At 31.4% G+C, this 25183-nt stretch overlaps 1 protein-coding gene across 1 annotated transcript in view; it reads left to right on the top strand.

Annotated features, from left to right (window-relative positions):
* LOC145305686 (uncharacterized) overlaps positions 1-25183 on the top strand; it is a 72347-nt gene that overhangs the window by 27013 nt on the left and 20151 nt on the right. The window contains exons 18-22 of the mRNA XM_080147398.1: positions 21469-21550; positions 21886-21946; positions 22105-22141; positions 22284-22386; positions 22728-22762. Of these exons, the coding sequence (XP_080003524.1) occupies positions 21469-21550; positions 21886-21946; positions 22105-22141; positions 22284-22386; positions 22728-22762 (318 nt within the window). The remainder of the gene's footprint in view (positions 1-21468; positions 21551-21885; positions 21947-22104; positions 22142-22283; positions 22387-22727; positions 22763-25183) is intronic.

Raw genomic sequence — 25183 nt, 5'->3', positions numbered from 1 at the left:
ATAATTTCATTTTTTACTTGTTTTGTTTCATAGTACAGTGAAAGAAAAGAGTATACTGAAATAATAATACTTACTTTTTATTATATTTTAGTATGTAGTTTCCACTAATCAACATTGTGTTAAACATTAAACACCTTAATCATTATCAGGATGTCTGTCTGTCTTCCCGAATGTCTGTGTATCTTTAACAAAAGATCATGCTAACTGCAAAAGCAATATGGCTCTGCTATACAGTGAAGCCACTTACATGTCCCAGGACAGTTTTAACATTATTTAATATCTCCCGCTCAATAACCTTGGAAGCCAGGAAGAATTTTCTGCGACCAAACTAATATACATTTACAGCCAAGAAAATACAAAAGTGGAGTGTAACTTTTATAGCAGCCTATAAATTTATGCTGTACAGATAGACAAACGGACGGATACTCATTATTATACGGGTCAAAATGATTATAAAGGAAAATATTTTTATAATAATGGTATTTTTAACAGTTTAGTTAACGAAAGTTTTTATTGTTTTGTCCTTTAATTGGATAGTCAGGGAGGGAGGGGACATACGACTGGAAATTACACTGGTACCTAAAGCTACAAAACATCGTTGTCCTATCCGTAGGCTTAAAAACTTTGGGTAATTATTGAGTTTTGATTGGTTAGTTCAAAACTGGCGGTGTCTGCACTTTGCAACCAAAGATTTAGATATATTAGAAGGGATGATTATGTTCATCATCACTGGGGATGTACATAAATTTATCGTCCATTGTCTTATGCCTTAAAATCCCTATTGGAAAGTGGATGATTTAATCCACTTCAACATGGCTGTCACATTATTAGAAGCATGACTAAGCTACTCTACAATTTGTAACTGAAAGTACGTATATATATATTATTTCGCAGCCGGCTGTGAAAAACACTTTCAAAGCCGAAAAAAAGTGAAAATATATGTTGACACTTTTGAACCCCTTTTTACTAAAAATAAACTCCTATAAAAAAAATTGAGGATACTAAAACCCTTTTTTCCTTCCAAAATTAACCCCTTGATAAAAACTGAAAATATATGTAATTCAGCTGCAGGATATCTATCTATTAACGCTTACATTTTTTTTATGAAAGAAATATTTTTTAAGGCATAAAATCACCAAACTTTCCAAATTGAAAATCAACTTTTCTACAATTAGGTTCGGTCCGTCTGTCCTTATATTCTTTTTGCTAATATAGACTCAACAGTCGGGCACCTTGCCGCTCCTTAATAGATTTGGGGGAGAGGAGGGGGCGTTCAACGCCCATCCCCCCTATTTTCTCATATCCTGTTAGAGCAAGAGGACTAAAATTTTTATAATAAAATCTAAATCATAAAAATCTCTTGGGGCCAACAAAACTGGAATTATTCTTTTAAAAAACCTTATTATTAGCATAACTGTCGATAATACGATGTGATAAATTACTATATTACCCAATAATGTAAAGTCAAAACTTTTTGTGTTTATGTATAAAGAGCATTTTAAGAATGCTCTACCTGCACTAGATATGGAATAGATCGATAGCATGTTAGAACTGTCCTATCAATTTCGAACTTTGTATGGTAATACCTGTAGTAATTAGGTATTTAGAAAGCGTAGCAATTCTATAATCGTAACCAAAATGTCCGTACGTCCATTTTAAACATGTTGATTTTTAAAACTGTTTTAACAACAAATTTTATATGATATAATTATCTAATTGATCTGATGTTTTGGAATACTGATTCCTAGGACAACAAAGTACAAAATCATAAGCGGAGCATCTCTATAATCAAGTCCTAAAAATGTAAGTAATAAGTATGATCTTAAACTTTATCCAGTATTTTGCAGTATTTACTTACAATTTTGTATTGACTTTTATACATCTCTATTCTGATAATTCAGTTCTTACACTCTACAAGTGTTTATGTTCGTTTGTTCTACCGCTGGAACGATTAATAAAAAAATTTCAGGGTGGTTTTAATGTTTAAAGGTAAATCATAGGTTTTATGCTATTAGATTTAATAGGTGGATGCGACACTAGCTTTTTAAAATAACATATTTTTTTCTATTCACACAACGTGTCCTATTTATCAATTTATTGTTATGCATGTATGTGTGTATGTATGTCAACTAAGATCTTATTAACGGCTGGACTGATCATAACAAAATTTTCAGGGAAGTTATATGGAGTTCCAGGGTAGGTTTAAGCTATTTGGAGGAAGGATCAATACAAATTTAGATAGATAGATAGATAGATAGATAGCCGGTGCCTTCGGCACCACGGGGCTAAAAAAACTAGTTTTAATCTTAAAATTGTACATTCTATATCCGCGGAAAGCCGTTTATAATACGATACGAGAAATAACTATTCTCGTATTCATTCAAATCCGGTGGATAGGAACCGGTTCTCATCCATACGAAAAAACTATGTCTAGCATCGTATTATATCCAGCTTTCTACGAATATAAAAATGTACAATCATAAGATTAAACATTCTGTATCCGCGGAAAGCCGTTTATACTACGATGCAAGAAATAACTATTATCGTTATTGAGAATGTTGTTTATAAACACATCCTCCAATATATTATCCCTTAAGGTCCAAGAAATGTTTAAAACTTATTTCTCGTATTCATTTGAATCCGGTGGATAGGAACCGGTTCTCATGAATACGAAAAAACTATGTCTAGCATCGTATTATATCCAGTTTTCTACGAATATAGAAATGTACAATCATAAGATTAAAACTAGTTTTTTTTAGCCGGTGCCTTCGGCACCACGGGGCTAAAAGAACTAGTTTTAATCTTATAATTGTACATTCTATATCCGCGGAAAGCCGTTTATAATACGATACGAGAAATAACTATTCTCGTATTCATTCGAATCCGGTGGACAGGAACCGGTTCTCATCAATACGAAAAAACTATGTCTAGCATTGTATTATAAACCGCTTTCTACGAATATAGAAATGTACAATCATAAGATTAAAACCATTTTTTAGCCCGTGCCTTCGGCACTTCGGAGCTAAAAAAACTGGTTTTAATCTAATAATTGTACATTCTATATCTGCGGAAAGCAGTTTATAATACGATGAAAGAAATAACTATTATAACCCTCCCTTTCAACTTTTAAGTACTCCCTTTTAAAAGCAAAGCTTTTCTACAATTAGGGTCGGTCCGTACGTACGTCTGGAACGGATAGCTTTTTTCGTTAATTTAGGCATGTTAGAATTGTCCTATCGATTTCAAACTTTACATGGTGATTACTGTAGGTACGATTATGGATATTGTCATCCTTGTTTTTACAGAAAAAGAACTTTCAATAGCTAAGTGGGTGGGAGATATCTGACACCTTTTTTTCAACAAATTTTCCCTTGTTAGGTTTAACCAATTAATTACATTACTTTCAACACATATTTTCATTTTTCTAGAAATATAGATACTTTTTAAATCTTAAATAGCTAGATTTAAAAAAATAAAATATAAAAAAGACAGCCATGTCGATAGACAAATAGAGAGATAGAGGACAATTAAAGTGTTAAAAGATAAACAGACAGATAGATAGAAAGATGGATAGACTTTTGTGATGGGAGGAGGAATGTCTTAACCTCATAAACCCCAGAATAAGTTTCTGTGACCTATTTAAAGTCACCCTGAAAAATAAAGGAATATTATTTATAAAAAGATATATTGGGTTGGAGGTAGGAAGGGAATAGATTGGGTCAGGGGGGGGGGTGGAAAGGGGGTAATCGTTATTATTAGCTCGCTGCAAGTTTCATTTTATTAGAGAACACGAAAATCTGATGTAAAAGCCAAGTAATAATATGTGCATAGTAAGGTCGGCACTGGGCAGTTTCAATTTCAAATCTTTATAGTTAAGAGTCCCTTTAAAACAACAAAATTTTAAAGCAGTATGTTCATATGAAGTATATACAAAAAATGTTTTTATTGAACTTAAAAAATCATAACCGGACATTACTGCACAAGAAATAGTTTTATTAATAGTTTTACTTAACCTAATACCAAATCATATGGGTCCTAACCATTTTCAAACAGGTCTAAAATAATGATCCAGATGTTAGGACATACATTCCCTATTTATCAAAATTTTTGCTTTGACAATGTTTCATGGTACAAAAGTTAATAGTTGTTTAAAATAGTCTAGGCATTAGACTTTATATACCACCATCCTAATAGATTTTTAAATCGAAGTTTTCTATAATTAGGGTCGGTCCGTCCTTCTGTACGTCCGGATCAGTTAGCTCTTTTTGTTAATTTAGACATTGTCCTACCATTTTCAAACTTTGCATGATGATTCCTATGATAGTAAGGTACGATACAAGATACGTAGCAACTCTATAATTGTTACTTGAAAGTCCGTACTTCCATTTAAAACATTCAGATAATTAATTTTTAAAAGCGAAACTTTTCAATAATTAGGTTAGGTCCGTCCGTCCTTACTCCCAATCGTAACCGTTAGCTCTTTTCATTAATTTGGACAGGATAAAATTGGCTTATTGTTTTTAAACTTTGCATGATGATTACGATGATGATATAGTTAGGTATGATTCAGAAAGCACAGCAACTGTATAATCGTTATCAGAATGTCTGTACGTACATTTATTTTTAATTTTTGACTACAATATTTCTTGTGATTTATTTATCCTATTCATCTGGTTTTTAGAATACTGATTCCTAGGACAACAAAATACATTGTTATAATCGAAGCATCTCTATAATCAAGTCCTAAAAATGTAAGTATGTCCTTAAGCATTATCCTGTATTTAAGCAATTTTTCTTCCAATTTTGTTTATGCTTATACATTTACACTCTACTTATACAGTTCTTGCACTTACCCCATAATGCGTAATTTTTATATGTGGCATGAGAAGACCTTTCTATAGACACCTTAACCAGGTTTCTAACACAATCCTAGCCAATTTGGCAAAAAAAAGAAAGGCCTGTCAAACATCAAGAACTAGGCAGAGCTGTCATGTCTCAGTGTATGGTGGTTCTGTCTTTTTTTTTCTTCACAAGGGCTAAATCTCGAGCTTTAGTACTCTGGAGAGGTGAGTAGATTCAAAATTCAATGTTGATTAACTCATTGTTATTGCTTGAGCAATAGCATGAATTGTGTTACTTAAAAGCGAAGCTTTTCTATATTAAGGGTCGGTTTGTCTGTCCGTCCGTCTGTAACAGTTAGCTGTTTTCGTTAATTTAAACAGGATAGAATTTTCCTATTGATTTTTAACTTTGCAAGCTGATTCATATAACAGTTAGGTACGATTAGAAAGCGCAGCAACTCTATAAACGTTACCAGAAAGTCCGGACGTCAATCTAAAACAAGCTGATTTTTAAATTTTTTTCACAACTAATTTTTTGAATGTTAAAATCATCCTTTTCACCTATTTTTTAATACTGATTCCTATTACAACAGGGTATACAGGGTGCGCCACATAAATCCGGACTTTTTTAAACGGCCATAGCGCCAAAACTACTTGACCAATCAGGACGTTTGACCCCACTATAAAAAGCTTAGGTAATGACATTTTTGCCCATGAAAATCTTTGGACGATGGAGGACGTGAACGCCGAGCTGGCCGCGCATATGTTCAACAAGGCAGATTCGAATTGCGCAGTTAAAATACCGTGGATTTATGACTTGGGCCTACTAAATCTGACCTCAGCCCATCTGTAGGTGAGATGGACTAATGAAACTTGCTGGAGATACTATCAGATACCTAGTGAAAACACTAAAAAAGACTAGAGCTCTCTATCCCAGCTGAATTGGCTGTAGTACTCCGACAAAGTGGATCGTGATAAATTTTAAGATGTCAAAAACATCAAAAATCTTGAAAATTTCTCGGTTCTTGACTTCAGGGGCCCATTTGGAACCTTGAAACTCGTTTTAGACTATGTATTGCGCTGATAGCCTTATCTTAATCTTCATGCCATTTTTAAAAAGGTATAAAACGTTGTTCTAGCTTAACTGTGGCCCAAATGAGAGCCGCCGTGTCAAAGAGTAGCTTTAAAGATGGGTTAATTTGGATCTTGCTGTTACTCACTCCTTAAGGATATGTGGCCTGCCAGCAGCCCCGATCTTAATCCAAGGGACTTTTGAGCCTGGAGCGCCATTAAAGCATGAACCAATAGACGCGCCCATACCAAGAAGACCTCTCTCACTGCTCCTATCATGGAGAACTTCGCCTGCTTGAACAGGGACATGGTGACCAGGGTCGGCGGGCGGTTCAGGGGGCGGGTAGAAGCATTGATTGAGGCTGGCGGCGATTTTATTGAATAATCTATTAGTCATATACCTAGTTTGCTTTCCAGTTTTTAAAATTCAATAAAATCTTAAAAATTGACGATTTTATGTTCATTTGTTTAAAAATAAGAAAAAGTCCGGATTTATGTGGCGCACCCTGTATGTTATAAGCGAAACATCTTTATAATCAAGTCCTAAAAACGTCAGTATGTTCTTAAACAGTATAATGTATTTAATCAATTTTGCAACAAATATACTTACAATTTTGTATAGACATTTGTATTAATTCAGTTTATTCAGTTCTGACACTCTTCAAGTGTTAAAGTTTGTTTGTCCTTCCATTTCAGAGCTTAGATTTTATGGATGTTGTCATCCTTTTTATTGGTTTTTGACCAAAACTATAGGATTTATATTGAAAAAAGTAAAGCGATTGTTATTTTAACACCCTTTATATATTTATGTCCATCCGTCTGTATCTGTATAAAACTGGGGGGAACATAAATTTCTCGGCTGCTATTCAAGTTAAAGAGCCTAAAAATTTCATGAGAATGCCCTATACCGATGAGCTCCAGTTTATAATATTTAGCTCTGAGAGTCATTTGATTTATTTTGGAAATTTTAAATTACTTAGCTGCTATTCTAGATAGATAACCAATTTGTTTGATTAAAAATTTCTTAATCGATGAGCATCTACTCTCTACTCTACTCAGTACGTCAGTCTGTTGGAAATGCTCTGATGGTCATTTGATTTGTATTGGATTTGTAAAGTTGTTTTGTCCGTTTGTCTTTACATCCTTCCTATGAAGCAGAAAGCTGCGACTAATTCTTAAACACATGATAGTTATTTCTGGCATCATATTATAAAAAGCTTTCTGCGGATTTGTAGAAAACTGGATATAGTAATGAGATAGATATTTAGATAGATAGTTAGAACGGTAGATAGAAATATAGATACATAGAAAGATAGATACATAGATAGATAGATGTATTAATCATTACTTGGACTTTTTTAACCAAATTAGTTTTTTTAGGTTATTGATAATTAAAACAACCTTCTTAAGTTAATCATTACAATAAAATACAATTTTAAAATTTATTTACTGTGTAAATATGCATAAATATGACGTTTTTACTGACAATTTGGTTGAGTTTTACTCAAAGCATATTGCATGTTGACAATAAAATGATTATAACTTAAGTTCTATTTGAGATAAATTGATGAAATAAAAAGTATATTCAATTTGATTATGCTGAGAAGTCACTTATTGGTTTTAATAAATAATAAACCCTTTTGATTGGGGGGGGGGGGGGGCGTTGAGTATCGAAATAAAGAAACTAATGTAAATTTCTTTTTTTTTCTGATGGGTTTTAATGATTCATATAGCAGCAAAACTGTTTTTAGAGAATAGCCCTTTGTCTGTCTGTCCTTTTGTCTGTCTGTCCCTCCCCTTGTCTATACATCTGTCTAACTGCCTCTTTTTCGGATTTCAATGATTCATCTAGCATAGCCTAATTCTAATTAGTTAATACATGTATGAGAGCTCTATCCTGTCTCAGTAACTCAGTAAAAGTTGTACAGTACAGTTGTACAGAATAAGATTTTTTATTAAAGTCTCGAAATTGAAATTTAAAAAAACAGCTGATCATTTTTGTGGATTTTTTTTAAAATTACTTTTTTACCCAAATTTTCATAGTTTTTCCCCAAAAAAATCACAATATTCTCACATTTCCAGCTTAGGTATTCTAAATTTATGCAAAAAAAGTATAATAGATGACATCTATAAAAAGATCCATAACCTCAATTTACTATTCTAAGATTTGTAGGTAAAACATAGATCCTGGATGTGATAAAAGGATTCTCTGAGGTTCCACCAAAGAAGTTTAAACAAATTAGAATCAGCAATACTTTTGTACAATGTTTTCATTATAGTATTGACAAGTAAATCACTTCTAGATACCAAGCATATGGAGGACTGGTAAAATTATTTCATTACTGAAACCAGGGAAACCTGACAATCAGGGTTCCAGCTACTGCCCTGTCACACTTCTTTTTCCTGCCTGCATGATTCGTCCCTACCTGAATGATGCTGTTAAACTTGCAGACCAACATTATGGCTTTCACACAGGAAGGTTCACTACCACTGCCTTACAGAGTATTAAAACCTTAATCAACAATAGCCTAAACAATAAGAAACCACTTTTTAGAACAGTGCCAGTTGTCATTTATCTTTCAAAGGCTTTTGACACTGTAAACAATTAAGTTCTACTGTATAATATTAATGTACTAGACTTGACTGAGTACATGAAATGTTTTCATGTGAATACCTTAGAGGTAGGTAACAATTTGTTGTTATCAGAGGATCTAGATCTGCGTACAAATCTGCCAAACAGGCTGTCCTACAAGGAGAGGTCCTATACCCTGTACTCTTCAATCCGTAAATTACATCAATGCCAACAACTCCAACAGCATATGTCCCCTTATTGATCCTTATGTCAAGGACATTAAAGCTTTCTTAGTAGTTCTTGATGATTGGTTAAAAAGTCAGAACCCATTCATTTCTCCAGCTAAATCATCTGCAATAGTCTTTACAGCCTTTTCGAATGAAGCAGGCACTGTAGTTATTGTAGAGGTCAATGTTAAAACAGTACCATAAGTCAGACATCCTAAGCTCTTAGGTGTTATATGTGACAATCTTTTCTATATTGACCATCTTGTTAAGTAGCCTAGAAACAAAATAAACTCTAAAAACAAAAGCTTGAAGCTCTCTCCACTAGAGGGAAAGAAAAGTAAGTTATAGTAAATACATACAAAGCAATTTACCAGTCCCTGATAATCTACTGCAGTCCCATATTTAGTAATGATAGCTGGGACAGCATTCTGTTTGCTGGAAAAGCTGCTCTGAGAACAGCCATCTACTGTCACATCATGACCATCATTGAAAAACTGCATGCAAAAACCAAGATTATGCCAGTGATAGACCATTAACATCTATGCTAAGCAAGCAAGTTTCTCCTGTCAACCAAAACACAAAATCACCTCTACATGACAAATCTGATCCCACCACCCTCTAAACACCAAATGAAAAACAGGATTTCCCAACTAGATCTGTCTGAAAAGACCTACAGATCCAGACTTAAAGGAAGCCTGCAAGAAATATCACGCTTTAACTGCTAAAAGACTGCCACAAGTAGACCAAATACCCCAAATTTGAAGCCTTCAGCTTCTATAACAAAAAAGTTCTAGGCATTTTAAAATGACATTTTATGTACAATGAAAATTTTGAAAGAATTGCAATGCTCTTGTTGAAAACTTTGAAATTAAACTACGTGGCCTAGAAACAAAATTATAAGCTTATTTTTGTCATAAATTTAGGTTTCCAGTAACTAATTATATTTTTACAATAAAAATACCCATTTTTATAGTCAAAATCATAAAAAAAAAATTAGGTTTTACTTGCGTTGTACCGAATGTACTGTAGCCAATCAGAAGGCTGAATCATCTTAACAACCAATCACAGCTAAGCTTGTATTAGTTTACCCCTTTGTTTCCGCTATGATTTTCGTTTAAAAATGCAATTTAAATCGAATTTTTTTCATAGATTTTGACTATGAAATGTGTTGTTTTTATTGTAAAAATGTAATCAGTTACAGGCAATCTAAGTTTCTGACAAAGATAAGGTTATAATTTTGTGTCTAGGCGACGTAATTTGATATTGTTTTTTCTTTTATGAGCATTGGAAATCTTTCAAATATTTCATTGTACATAAAATGCTATTTTGAAATGCCTAGAACTTTTTTGTTATTGAAGCTGAAGGCTTTAAATTTGGGGTATTGGGTCTTCTTGTGGCAGTCTTTCAGCAGTTAAAGCGTGTTATTTCTTGCAGGCGTCCTTTAAGGTGATACACACAGAATCTGTCAGAAATACCAACAGAAACTAAAATGACAATAAAGATCTAAACATACCAGCCCCATCCATCAGAAAACATGAAAACTCATTACCCAGAACAGCAACAACCACCCTGGCTCAGTACTTTCAGGTTACAATGTTTACCTGAATACCTTAAAGGCCAGAGTAAACAAGAATCTGGTGCAGTTTGTGTCTGAAACTGGCAAGAATTTTACACAACCACCATCATTTCAACTGCAACCACAACCCATCAAAACCTAGATACCTTTGAAAGCAGCCACAATACTGAACTGACTGTTTCCAATGATGATGAGCAGCAACAAACAATAACAGAGGAACTATTTTGACATCAAGTCAGCAAGGAATCAATATTGAGCAAGATAACTTTTCAATATTACAAGGAAAACTTTATACAGAATCATTGCTGATTCTGAAGCATGTTAGTTTCAACTTCATTGATGGAACCTCAGAGGGACATCTTTATACAGCCAGGAACTATGCTATAACAATTCGTGAGGCATGTACGAGGGACATGAAAAGTGAGTATTTTTTTTGTGTTGACTACCAAAACAAACTTAAGTTTTATTTAATTGTTTAGACATTTATTCAAATAACAACTTCAAATAACTCTTACAAAACTTCTAGACTACAAATCTTAGATTAGTCAATTGATTCTGTAAGATCTTGTTATTGATGATAACATAATCTTTGGTTCAGCTGTCATCTATTATGCTTTTCTTTGCAAAAATTTAGATTAACTAAGCTGTAAATATGAGAACATTGTGATTTTTTGGGGAAAAACTATGAAAATTTGAGGAAAAAAGTAATTTTTTAAAAAATCCACAAAAATGATCAGCTGTGATTTAATGAAAGTTATGGGCTGAACTGTCATACACTCCCGGTCATAGAAATATATGTCTTGTCATACATAACTGAAAAAAAACCTGTTTCCTATCCAGGACACCGGTGCTTAGCCGTTTTTTGCCTATTTTCAGGGCAAATTCATCATTAATTATGTAGGAATCAACTTTTAAAAAAAATGTTTTTGGTTCACTTCATGATAAATGATAGCAATAACCATTTTTTAAATTTCTAGTACCAGCCACTAAACAGCTAGAAACGGCTGAACATGGCTGGCGACGAACAAGAGTATTATGTCTAGATAGGGCTTGTGACATGTCTTTGGGTAGGTTTTTAGAGGTGCTGAACTCAAAAATACCAACAAGAATTGTGACTGACCATCCATATGGCAACTAGGAAACGGCTGAAAACAGCTGGCAGCGATCAGGAGTATAATGTGTAGATAGGGCCTGTGACATGCCTTTGGGTAGGTTTATAGGGGTGCTGTGGCAGCTGGGATACGGCTGAAAACAGCTGGCAGCAGTCAGGAGTATTATTTGTATATAGGGCTTGTGATGTGTCTTTGGGTAGGTTTTTAGATGTGCTGAGCTCAAAAATCCCAACAGAATTTGTGACCGCCCATCCATATGGCAGCTGGGAAATTGCTGAAAACGGCTGAGCTCAAATATACCAATAAGAATTGTAACCAACTATCCATGTGGCAGCTAGGATAAGGCTAAAAACAGCTGGCAGCAGTCAGGAGTATTAATTGTAGATAGGACTTGTGATCTGTCTTTGGGTAGGTTTTTAGGAGTGCTGAGCTAAAAAATAACAATAAGAATTGTGACTGACCATCCATATGGTAGCTGGGAAACAGCTACAGCTCAGCCTGTTGCCATGTTTTGTGGAAAATTAAGGATATGTGAACATCAAAAATTTTTATAGAAAAAACTTTTTCAATTAAAATTTTAACCCTATTTTGTTGAAAATATCAATAATAGAAAAGTTAAAAGTCCTTACATAGTTGTTCTACATCCAAAACTGCTAAAAACGGCCAAAGAAACGGCTATGAAAATCTAAAAATTGTACAAAACCAGCTGTAGTTATTACGAAAATGCCATATGGATGGACGGCCACAAAAATTAGTAGAATATTTGAGCTCAGCACCCATAAAAACCTACCCATAGTTATGTCACAAGCCCTATATTCAACTCATACTTTTGGCTATACCTTGCCATTGTAAGCCGTTTTCAAATATTTAACAGCTAAATATAGAATTAAACAGGTTTATAATAAGTATTTTGATGAAAAAAGCTAAAATTTCAATTAAAAAAGTGTACTTATACTGCAATATTCTATGTTTAGGTTTCCTGGAAAATACCAAAAAATGGTTGAATAGCTGTTACCCAGCTGACATAGAGACAGGCACTCAATTTTTGGTAGCAGTTTTGGGCTTGGCACCCATTAAAACCTATATCTAGAAAATGTCACAAGCTTATCTACTATTAAAACTTTTAGATTTTCATAGCCATTTCTTTAGCCATTTTAGCAGTTTTGGATGAATAACAGCAATGTATGGACATTTAACTTTACTATTGTTGATATTTTCAACAATATAGGGTTAAAATGTTAATTGAAAAAGTTTGATTCTATAAAAATATTTGATGGTCACAGATCCTTATTTTCCACGAAATATGGCAAACAGCTGAGCTACAATCATGAAAAATAATAAAAAGTAACAAAGCACATTTTTTACATCAGTTGGAATTATTTTTATCATCTAGTTTTTGATTTACAGATGTTTTTATGCGTTTTTTACCAACCAATCAGTACCCAAATTTATTTTGCCTTATTATATACAGGGTGTTTTTTTTAATAGGACAAAAGTATTGCTTAATATAACCCATTTGCCACACAGTGCGATCCAGTGGGACATCCAAAAAATTTAAAATTGACTTTTATCTATCCTAGGAATTAATAATGGCTGTAAGTAGACAGCTAGAAAAGAAATTTTTTAAAAAATTTAATTTTTGGTAGATTTATACCATTTTTAAAAAAGGTAGTGAAAAATTTCGGTATTATCCTCTAACCTAACCTAAAATAGTTGTTCGTCGGGGGGGGGGGGGGGAGGGAGGGGGGGAAGTACTCAAATTTTCAAAATTGAAAAAAAAAATCTAAGAGGATAATGCCAAAATTTCTTTTCAGTTTTGATGATTTTCCAGATTTTTTTACACAATTTTTTCAAAGCAACAAAAAATACATTTATGTTCATTTTATGAAAAAAATTTTTGATTGAGGTACTTTTCAGATACCTGTACCAATGTCGAATTAAAGAAAAATTTAAAAAAAAATTTTTTTGGTGGTGCAAATTGACATTTTGTGAGAAAATTTCACCAAAAATATTAAGATTTTTAACCCCAAAAAATCAGTTTTCTCCATTTTACCCAAAAACGGCCAGGAGGCCCCGGGTTTTGCAATAATAATATCAATATGCAACATGTATTATGTATAAAACAGTTTTCACAACCTGGGGCCTTCCGGCCGTTTTTGAGTAATTTAGCATCTTACATTGCATGGTTTTTACAATTTCATTCTTGTTAATTTCAAATTTTTCCCCCTTTAGAGGGGGAAAGAGTCATTATAGAGCCCAAAGTCATCTCTGCAATGTTTTCAAACTTTTTGAGGCGGATCTTTCTTTACTTCTGCATAATTTGCTTTCGGCCATCCGTTACGCCATTATTTGCCGCCGTTTGCGTGATTTTTAACGATTTTTGCGTGTTCTCGCGATTTTAATGGACATTTAAGGGTTAAAGGAGTCATTAAATAAAGATGACATAGAAATACTTTTATTTTTGCAATTAAATTTGCTAAATTTCATGTTTTCTAAAAAGATGCGTATTTATAACTGGTTTTGGTCCAGCAGAAGTTCAAATTTAGGAAATAATTATAATATTTGCAAATCTTATATATGCGTAATTATGTTTATATTCTTATACAAACTTTAAATGAAGATAGCTAGACTTAGAGTAAAGGTATTAACACAAAATCAAAAGTTTATAAAAAATTATGTTATTATTGTTTATATCTGTAAAAAAAAAATGCCTTTGAAAACATGCCTTACAAGTGTCCTATTTTACTTATACTGGACCTACCTAAAAATGCCATGACTCGAACTGGGTGCACCTGACGCAATATTCTTGTTCACAAACATTGTTTGCATTGAAAAAATATTTACATGGACGTTGATTTTGTTAAAATATTCAAATCCTAACTAAAGTTATGAAGGTTTATAGATTTTTTAAAAATAGGGTAGCTTCGCTCTTCCAATACCGACAGACATACTTACTAAATGCACATTAGAAGTCAACAGGAGCAAAATTTAAGTTATTTCCTAGCTAAAGCAAAAAAAATTACATCATTTTCTTAAAAACAAGCCTATTTATTGAAGTTTACTTTTGTTTACTTTTAATGTCCCGTTTTTAGGCAAAAGATCGCACTGTGTACCACGTAGCTCCTAAACTATACGTAGCACAGGAATATTTCTTAAACACCCAAAAACTAGAGTTTATGACGATTCTAACAATATGCATAACATTTTTCTACTATTAACACAAGCCGCGCAATTTGAATTTTAAAAATATACACATTTTTGCACATTCTTTAAATTGTTCATGATCCAAAAATCTTCCAATAAAAGGTACTTTGGAAAAACCAGTTTTTAAGGCATAATTTGTTTAAAATCGCTAAATATTTTTTTCTTATACAAATTGCCCCAACCCAGTAAAGAAATTAAGATATAGATCATTAATTTCTGTCAATGGCAAATGGGTTATATTAAGCAATACTTTTGTCCTATAAAAAAAACACCCTGTATAGTTAAAAGATAGATTGGTAGATAGATAGCCTAGATAGGTATTTTGATTGATTTGGTTAAATCCCAGCTATAATTTTCGTTCTACAGAAAAGGGAATTTAGTCCATTGTCTTATCCCTTGAGATCCATAGATATATCAACTTAAAGGGATAGTTGCATCAAGTGCATTTCAAAAAATTTATTGCAAGCAAAAGTTACAAGTATACCATCAAACATATATGATATTGTATTACAGTAAATAACAAACAATTAGACATAACGAAATTAGTAGTCACGCTGTTATTTTTTATAAATAACATATATCACAAAAATACTATTTTAAGTCCTAATATTTTTAAACTACATGGTAGAATATTGAAATTCTTTCAAATGTATGCCCTATAAATGTAAAGGGGTAGTTTCACGAAATGCATTTGAACTTAATTTAGTGAACCGCATATTTTTTCCTAGTTAATGGGTGAAGCTACATTTAAATAGCATATATTTGAAATGAATTCAATTTTCTACCTCGTAGTTTTTAAAATATCAAGACTTGAAAATTGTCCTTTTGTGATATATGCAATTTAAAAAGACGATTTTCTAGTCTTGATATTTTAAAAACTACGTGGTAGAAAATTGAAATTCTTTCAAATATATGCCATATAAATGTAGTTTAAACATTTAACCAGGATAAAATATGCGGTTCACTAAATTAAGTTTAAATGCATTTCATGAAACTACCCCTTTAAACCATTGAACAGGAAAAATTATGCAGTTCACTAAATTCAAATTTAAAGGCATTTCGTGCAACTACCCCTTTAAAAAAAGAATTATATTTAACTCCATGCAGAACCAGAGATTCTGTTGGACCAAAATATAGATATATAGATAGTAGATAGTTAGACATGTAGCTAAATAAATAGATAGACAGAAACAAAGCATATTCTATAGGTTTTCATTATAACAAGGATGACAACATTCATTAAAGTGAAGCACTGAAATGGTAGGACAAACGGACATTAATGCTTGTATAGTGTCTGAACTGAATAATCAAAATATAAATGAATAAGAGTCGAACCAAAATTTAAATAAATTTGTTGAAAAACGGCTTGATACAGGATAATTTTTATGGACATACTTACATTTTTATAGAGTTGCTTCGCTTATGATATTGTACTTTGTTGTCCCGGGAATCAGTATACCAAAAATCAGATCAATCGGATACTTAGATCACATAAAAGATTGTTGTTAAAAAAGTAAAAAAATCAACATGTTTAAAATGGACGTACGGACATTCTGGTAGTGATTATAGAGTTGCTTAACTACTACAGGAATAAATAGGACAATTCTAACATGCCTAAATTAACGAAAACAGCTATCTGTTACGGACGGACGGACGTACGGATGGACCGACCCTAATTATAGAAAAGCTTCGCTTTTAACAATTTTACTTTGTTGGTAACTATTCTTAAATTAGATTAGAGTAACATTGTGACTGTGCGTATGAGTTTGTCTTTCTGCCTGTGTGTACCAAGAATCTCGCTAACCACTGGACCATTAGTTCTCTTTCACATTGTTGCTTTTATAGGTCTTTTCTGAATGGAACCACAACCCTCCAAAGAGAAGGGGGGGGGGGGTAAAGGAGTTATTACGCTCAAAATTATCCATAATTTCAAAACTTCTATTCTTACAGTTTGTTTAAGGCTATAACCCACTTGAAGTTATATCTTAATCTTTTAAAAATATATTTAGTCTTAGATAATTAGATAATAAACAAAGGTAAGTGGAAATAGTTGTATCTGCAGCAAAAGTTTTTAGTAGCTGCGCTTCTTTAATAAGAAATTAAATCTCTAGATGTAGGGAAGACTGTACTGAGTATGTATGGCCACTATTTGAATAAAGCTGAAATAAAGTAGGGTTGCTGCGCTACTTTACTTCAAAAAAAGTATCCTATAATTGGATGATAATATAAATGTTTAAGTTAAGTTCAAATAGAAATAAAAATTTAACAAATATGGAACAATTTTAGCTGGAAAATAAAGATAAATAAATGATTTTAAAATTAGATGTTTTATAAATACAAATTATACAACTTTTTATTATAATAATTAAATGTGATTTTTTTGTATGTATACTATAACAATGGTTTAATGCTTTTTTAAACACAATCTCTCAAAAGTACAGGTTCTATTGGCTATGACCCATAAGATAAGAAATTAAAGTTTTTTTGTTTGAAGCAAAATATCTTGGAAATGGGATATCAAACTTCATAATCCATTTTTCTAACGTAACAAAAATTTCATAGCTAAAACATACAGATACTACCTACCTATATTACTTTTTACTTTATTTTTAGAATATAGTTTTTAGAAATGTGCTTTGGCCCCATGTATTGATATTTCAGGGATGATGTGGACGATAGGCTACATTTTCACTGGTACCCTAAGCTTTCTAACTACGTTATTTGTTTATTGATTCGAAACTTTTGGGTGTTTTTATTGATTTTTTATATAATTGTATCAAACTTTTTAACAGTTTATTTTAATGTGCAGAATGGGTAATTTAGTTTATCATTATTGGAAATGTTGTTTGTAAATGTTGAGGATTATTTTATCTTCCCTATCCCTTTTTTCACACGTTTCATTTTGTGTTTTAGTATCAAATAATTCAGGAAAAAAGGAAAAAAATACAAAAGAAAGATTTTGGTATTTTTATGAAAAAAGGTATAAACTATATTTTATTTCATAAATCTTTAATTTAGACCAAAACAGGTTTAAGGCTATTTTACCTAGAAATATAGATACATACTTCTTCTTTTCAAATGTTAATTCTTAAAAATATAACTAATTGTAATAAAAATGTTGTTACTAAGTATTGGATATTTATTCCTGGTCACTTTACTGTTAACTTCATCCATGAATATCTTTAAGGAAAAGTTTTTCAATTTTAGCCCCCCCGGGGAGTGTGTGAAATGTTTTTTTGACCTTTTTTCCCACGTAATTAATTAAAGCATAATACTCATTTTTTTGTATTTATTTAAATTTTGATTTTTATTTATTTTTAACAGATTTTGAAAAGTTTTTTATGTATGAAAAATCGTTAAAGATATGTTTTTAAAAGGGATAGGGAAACATTTACTTTAGGATAATACATTTACTTTCTTAAGCATATAATTGTTGAATTAAAAATACATTTGTATCATTGCCATGCATAGTTAAGACTTTCAGACAAAGGTCTAAGGGAGTCAAAGGGAGTGGGAAGTCAGTAATCAAAACCACTCAATGACATCATTAAGATTCCTTGAAAATAATATTTGATAGAAATATTTTTAGATATTTCTATTTTTATAAGAAACACTTTTGTGTAAGAATATTTTTTATTGGGTAACAGGAAACATTGGACGATTAAACTTGACATTTGTTGTGTGTCTTTAAAACTTTAAAACAGTGTGGTTGACAAAACAGCACAAACGTACACAACTTTTTGCTTCACTCCTATTATTTCACATACCCACTTTGGCAATTATATTTTTATGCGTTAGCACTTAGCCTTTCCATGTTCTTTCTATAACACAAGAAACCAAAATATTTATTTTCAGTGTACCCTTTTTTTTATTTTACAACAGCTAAAAGTTTTGTAGTTATGAAGGAACACTTGGCAATAAATATTTGAGTTTAAAACAACAATTTGTTAAATATCTTACTTTCAATTTCTTATTAACTTATTAAACTTATATTTGTTCAGCAGTTATCGAGATCTTATGCTACACACTAACAGACATATGTTACTTTCTTAAAAAGATTTAGCATTTTACAATTATCCCGGGGCCTGTGAGAGATAGAAAAATAAAAATATAGATACATAGAAAGTAGATAGTCCGTTTAATGGATAAATAGATAGTTAGAAAGCTAGCTAGATAGATATATAGTCTGTTAGATAGATAGATAGTCCGTTAGATAAATAGATAGTCCGTTAGATAGATAGATATATAGTCCGTTAGATAGATAGTCCGTTAGATAGATAGTCCGTTAGATAGATAGACAGATAGATAGTCCGTTAGATAGATAGATAGTCCGTTAGATAGATAGATAGATAGTCCGTTGGATAGATAGATAGCTCAGATAGCTCGTTAGATAGATAGATAGATAGTCCGTTAGATAGATAGATAGATAGATAGATAGATAGATAGATAGATAGATAGATAGATAGATAGATAGATAGATAGATAGATAGATAGATAGATAGATAGATAGATAGATAGATAGATAGATAGATAGATAGATAGATAGATAGATAGATAGATAGATAGATAGATAGATAGATAGATAGATAGATAGATAGATAGATAGATAGATAGATAGATAGATAGATAGATAGATAGATAGATAGATAGATAGATAGATAGATAGATAGATAGATAGATAGATAGATAGATAGATAGATAGATAGATAGATAGATAGATAGATAGATAGATAGATAGATAGATAGATAGATAGATAGATAGATAGATAGATAGATAGATAGATAGATAGATAGATAGATAGATAGATAGATAGATAGATAGATAGATAGATAGATAGATAGATAGATAGATAGATAGATAGATAGATAGATAGATAGATAGATAGATAGATAGATAGATAGATAGATAGATAGATAGATAGATAGATAGATAGATAGATAGATAGATAGATAGATAGATAGATAGATAGATAGATAGATAGATAGATAGATAGATAGATAGATAGATAGATAGATAGATAGATAGATAGATAGATAGATAGATAGATAGATAGATAGATAGATAGATAGATAGATAGATAGATAGATAGATAGATAGATAGATAGATAGATAGATAGATAGATAGATAGATAGATAGATAGATAGATAGATAGATAGATAGATAAATAGATAGATAGATAGTCCGTTTGATAGATAGATAGCTCAGATAGCTCGTTAGATATATAGATAGATAGATAGTCCGTTAGATAGATAGATAGATAGATATATAGATAGTCTGTTAGATAGATAGATAGTCCGTTAGATAGATAGATAGATAGATAGATAGATAGATAGATAGATAGATAGATAGATAGTCCGTTAGATAGATAGATAGATAGATAGATAGATAGTCCGTTAGATAGATAGATAGATAGATTGTCCGTTAGATAGATAGATAGTCCGTTAGATAGATAGATAGTCCGTTAGATAGATGATTTTCTTTGTGAAAGAAATTATTTTGTTTAAATCAGTCCATTAACAAGGAAGTTGAGTTTAGTGGTTCAGAGAGTCATTCTAGGTAAACTACGATATCAGATTTGTAATCTCCAATTAATATCCAGGTGAAAGGGAAAAAATTGGTTGAAATTGGTAAATAAACAAAAAAGTTGGATTTAATGGTTCAAATAGTCATTTTAGGTAAAGTACGATATCAGATTTGGAATATCCAATGAATATCCAGGTGAAAGAAAAAAAATGGTTGAAATTGGTCAATAATCAAGAAAGTTAGGTTTAATGGTTCAAAGATTCCTTTTAGGTAAATTACAACCAAACTAGAAGCGATCATGACAAGTTTAGTGATTTTTTAACTTAATAATTTGAAAAATTTATTTTTATTGATTTTCCCTTATTTAAAAAAAATTTCATTTTCCTCGAAATCTGAGAATGGTAATTAATCAAAGGAATTTATTGAAAAATATATGTGAAAAAATCACTAAAATTTCAAAAAATATTGAAGCCGGCTGCAATTTTATATATGGAGTTTTATTATATAAATACTAAGAAATTTTACTTAATAGCATATATTCTCTCTTTTTAGAAGCCACTTTTTTTCACAGCCGGCTTCAAAATAATATATGTGACTGTATATTTTTGTGTAGTATGTAGTTGTTTCATTATAATATGATATACGTCCGTGAAATTCATATCACTAATTTGTTGAAACTTGTACTTATGCAAAAGCATTATAAACACGTTATATTATTTAAACTTTTATTGCATTTTGATTGGTTGGTTCCAAACTAGTAGTGTTCGATCTTATCAACCAATAATTCTGATCTACAGAAAGGTATCCGCTTATTAACAAACTTGTTCTTGTAATAGTATAAGAGCCATTATGCATTGAAAAGTAGGTACTTTTACTCAAACCTATTTCTTGACCATAGAAATCCCAACCCCCCTTTTTTTAATTTTTACAAATAAATGCGTAGCCCCATCCTGCTGGGACAAATCCCTACAGGGTAAACACCCTGAGAGTTCAACGAACTTTAACTTAACCTAACATAAAATAAGCTGATCATAAATATGTTTTTTTTAAAGTTCGTTCGTGGTCCAAATGAGGGAAACTGCCAAAAACTACTTGAGAAAATGTTATCAATTAATTTTTAAATTATTTTCTTTATGTCACAATTCTTTAGTTTTTATATTATCGTTTTTTTTATATATAAGGACATTATTTGATGCGAAGCTAAACTGTAATTAAAATTTTCGCCTGTCTGTTCATCTGAAAAGTTTGCTGGTGAAATTTTATGTGGAGATTCCTATGGAAAGAAGTTTTGGAATTTCAGAATCTTTTCTGAATAATTAACCTCCATACTTAATGTATAGGCGTTAGCAGGTGAACTGGCCACCCATGGCAAGTCTAGAGATCTTTCTGAAGTTCATCTTCTTGTCAAAAGAAAATTAGCAGGTATCCTATTAATATATAAGTATCATTTTTTGTCTGAAGATTAAGATTTCGATAACTACTGAAATATATTAATTCTCCTTTTTAAAGAACCTTCACGTGCGTTCCGGGATGGTTTTAGGCATTTTTATTTTTAGATGGGCTATTTTTCTGTCCTTTTTTATACCCGTTTGAGTGTAGAGCCTGTAGATGCTAGTGAAAGAAAACATACACAAATACAAACAGAAAGGCAAAAACAGGGATAAATAAGCAGCATTACGTATTTAAATGTGTAAATTATTTTTTTAAAATTTCTAAATAGCTTCGTTAAATTAATTCATTCTTGTTTGATTATGAAGGTTTAAAACTTGGAAATGCTGGTGTCACACAGGGGGCGGAGGAACGATCAAGCTTACTAAGGTAAACATTGTTGATAAATCACTGAATATGTACAGATGGAAGGAATACTAATTAAAATATAAATGAGCAACACAGGGAATAGTAAACTAGACAGCTTTTTCAGTATGGCCGAGGACCGGTTTTAATTCGGCAGATATTAATCGGTTTCTTTTTTTCAGCAAACTGTTGTTTTCAAGATATACTGGTTCTCATAAGGTAATTAAAATTTGCTTGAATGGGATAATCATTGATTTAAGTCTATTAACCGAAGAGAAGCTTCATTGCACAGACATACACATTACACACATGTAAAGACGTCCTGTTACTGTTATGTAAGGATTATTTTTTTTTGTGCCAGGGAACCATAAAGGATGATCAGAATAAATCTTGGTTTTCCAGAAGTCCATCCCATTCTGGTGTTATCAAATCTTTCTCTTCTCCCCTATTTGAAACTAGGACAGGTAGGTCCTCTCAAGCATGGCTCACAATCCGATTTATTTCCGCTGGTTTAAAACTTGTTCTGAGCCATAATTAAAAATGGTTTCTCGCCCTCGAGGATACCAAAACTGGAAATCATAAAATTAGTCCCTGTTTTCTGGCCTTGACCTAAGGCGCTGAAAACTGTATATAATACGAATTTGGACAAGTTTTTAGAGAGAAAAAAACGTATTTTTGAACCTGTTTTTAGGTTAGGGTAGTTATCAAAAAATAGAACCCTTAACTTTTGGGAGGTTAAAGCCCCCTTGCAGAAAAAGAATATGTAATTTTAAATAATAAATGAATATGTCATAATTATTTTTAGTGAGCCCAGTAACACAAACTACAAGTCCTGTTCAGGTACAATTATTACAGTAACTAAGCTACTCTATTTATCGAAATGTCCGCCTATCCATCTGTAAGAAATTGTTAGAAAGAGACATGAATTTCTTGGCTGCTATTCAAGATTAATGGCTGGAATTCTTATATAGATTCTCTATATGATTTACTAAGTCTGTCAATCATGCTACAAAAGACAGTTACATATTTTTTACATTTGTGCTACTACGATGGCGTTTTCTGAGGCATATCATAATTGGTACAAAAAAGTTTTTTGATTTTTTTAAAAGGGAAGCTATCACGGAGAGTTATCTGAACCCCCGTATATTTTCCTTATAATTAAAGAAAAGCTTTGGCCAGGTGTCAGTGACTCTTAGCAGGAAATCAAGTGCTTTATTAAGCCATAAAACAATTGGACACCATCTATAAATAATAAACATGTTACATATTATACAAATTTTTAATTCAATACTTTAATAAGAAAATCAAATCCTTGTATATAGCTCAAAAAGAAAAATCTTTAGTGTGGCTTATGTATAGCTTAAATTAAATCATAACAAAAAAATCTACTGATATAAAAAATGTGTTTTGGTAGTTTTCCAACTTTTTTAGTAATGAAGCTACTCTATAATTTAAAAAGTCCGTCTGTATGACTGTCTGTCTGAAACGTTTTGGGGGAATTTCTCCCACAAAAGATAAAAGACTGAAACTTTTTTGTTAATATTCCCATCAAAATGGAGCATAATTAAATATAAAACATCCGTAGTGGTCTGACTGCTTTTAAGCAGCTATTTAGCAGCTTTTAATATTTTAAAATTGATTTTCTTGGCTCCTGTAAAAGAGAGAAGGCTGAAACTTCTTTTCAACATTTCCATCAATATGGAGCATAATAAAGTATAACCTCAAAAGCGGTCGGACAGCTTTAAAGCAGCTATTTAGCGCTGTTATTTTTCAAACTGATTTGCTCGGCTCCTGTAAAAGAGAGAAGGCTGAAACTTCTTTTCAACATTTCCATCAATATGGAGCATAATAAAGTATAACCTCAAAAGCGGTCGGACAGCTTTTAAGCAGCTATTTAGCTGCTTTTATTTTTTCAAATTGGTTTGCTCGGCTCCTGTAAAAGATATAAGGCTGAAATTTCTAATTAACATTCCCAACAATATAGAGCATAATAAAGTATAACCTCAAAAGCGGTCGGACAGCTTTTAAGCAGCTATTTAGCTGCTTTTATTTTTTCAAATTGGTTTGCTCGGCTCCTGTAAAAGATATAAGGCTGAAATTTCTAATTAACATTCCCAACAATATAGAGCATAATTAAGTATTTTTCATCAATAGCGGCCGGACTACTTTTAAACAGCTTTTTAACACAAGTAAAAGCACTTTTTGCAAAAGATTTTCTCGGCTCCTACAAAAAAATACACTACTTCAATACTTAGGGTTGAAAATACTTTGGTAATCTGACTGCTTTTAAGTTGATTTTCTTTTAAAACTGTCAGACATAAACCTTAATTTTTTAAGGTTTCGTGGTTTTAAGTTTTTGTATATTTATTTGCATATATCTCTCTTTCTATTTTTTTTGTTAATCAGCTCTATACATCACTTTGTCCGTTTGTCTATTTCATTATAGATTTTGTGCTTCGCTACTTGTGGATGTTGTCCTCCTTGCATATAATATTTTATTTTAAGCCTATTTATAATTTAATTTCTGTCTTGGCACGCAAACGGGTTTGTAAGTTTGATAGTTTAGAGGTTTGTAAGTTTTATAGTTTAGAAGTTTGTAATTTAGATTATTTGTAAATAGTATTAATTTCATAGAAGAATCTTTAGATTTCTATACTGCAAAGGTTTTTTGAAATAATTTCAATAACTATTAAGGCGAATTTATTAAATTTTTAACAGTTTGTATTCCAATATTAAAGCAATTTTTATTGGGTTTTTATTTAACTGTAGTCTATAAAGTTAATATAAAAATAAACAGTAGGAAATTGATATTTCTGTTGAAAATTTTCTAAATATTGATTGTATACACTAATATATGAAAAAGTCTTAAATAATTAATCAGACGTTAGTGTTATAAGTCATTTATGAGTTCAAATTCAAAGGCAAATTTTATTGAAATTTATTTATCGATAGTTTACCTTAAAAATAAGTAAGAGTTAAGTAGATATAAGTCCTTTATAAGTTTCAATTCCAATATAAAGGTAAATTTTATTGGATCAAACTTTTTAGTAAGATATATGGGGATTTCAATATAAGGCAATCTTTTTTGAAAATGTATAAGGCATCAACTATTAATATTACGAAGGTAGGTATAGCATTGATAAAAGCTTTAAAAATTAAATTTGTCTTTTTTTAAAAATCAATTGATATTAGTTATAAGTAATTTAAGAGTTAAAATTCCAATACTAGGGCTTATGTCATTGGAAATCTATTTAGCTGTGG

The sequence above is a fragment of the Acartia tonsa genome, chromosome 14 (genome assembly GCF_053477335.1).
Source record: "Acartia tonsa isolate MP-2025a chromosome 14, ASM5347733v1, whole genome shotgun sequence".
In the NCBI taxonomy this organism is placed as follows: domain Eukaryota; kingdom Metazoa; phylum Arthropoda; class Copepoda; order Calanoida; family Acartiidae; genus Acartia; species Acartia tonsa.
The sequence above is the reverse complement of the archived record's forward strand: the minus strand, read 5'-3'. Positions and strand labels throughout refer to the sequence as shown.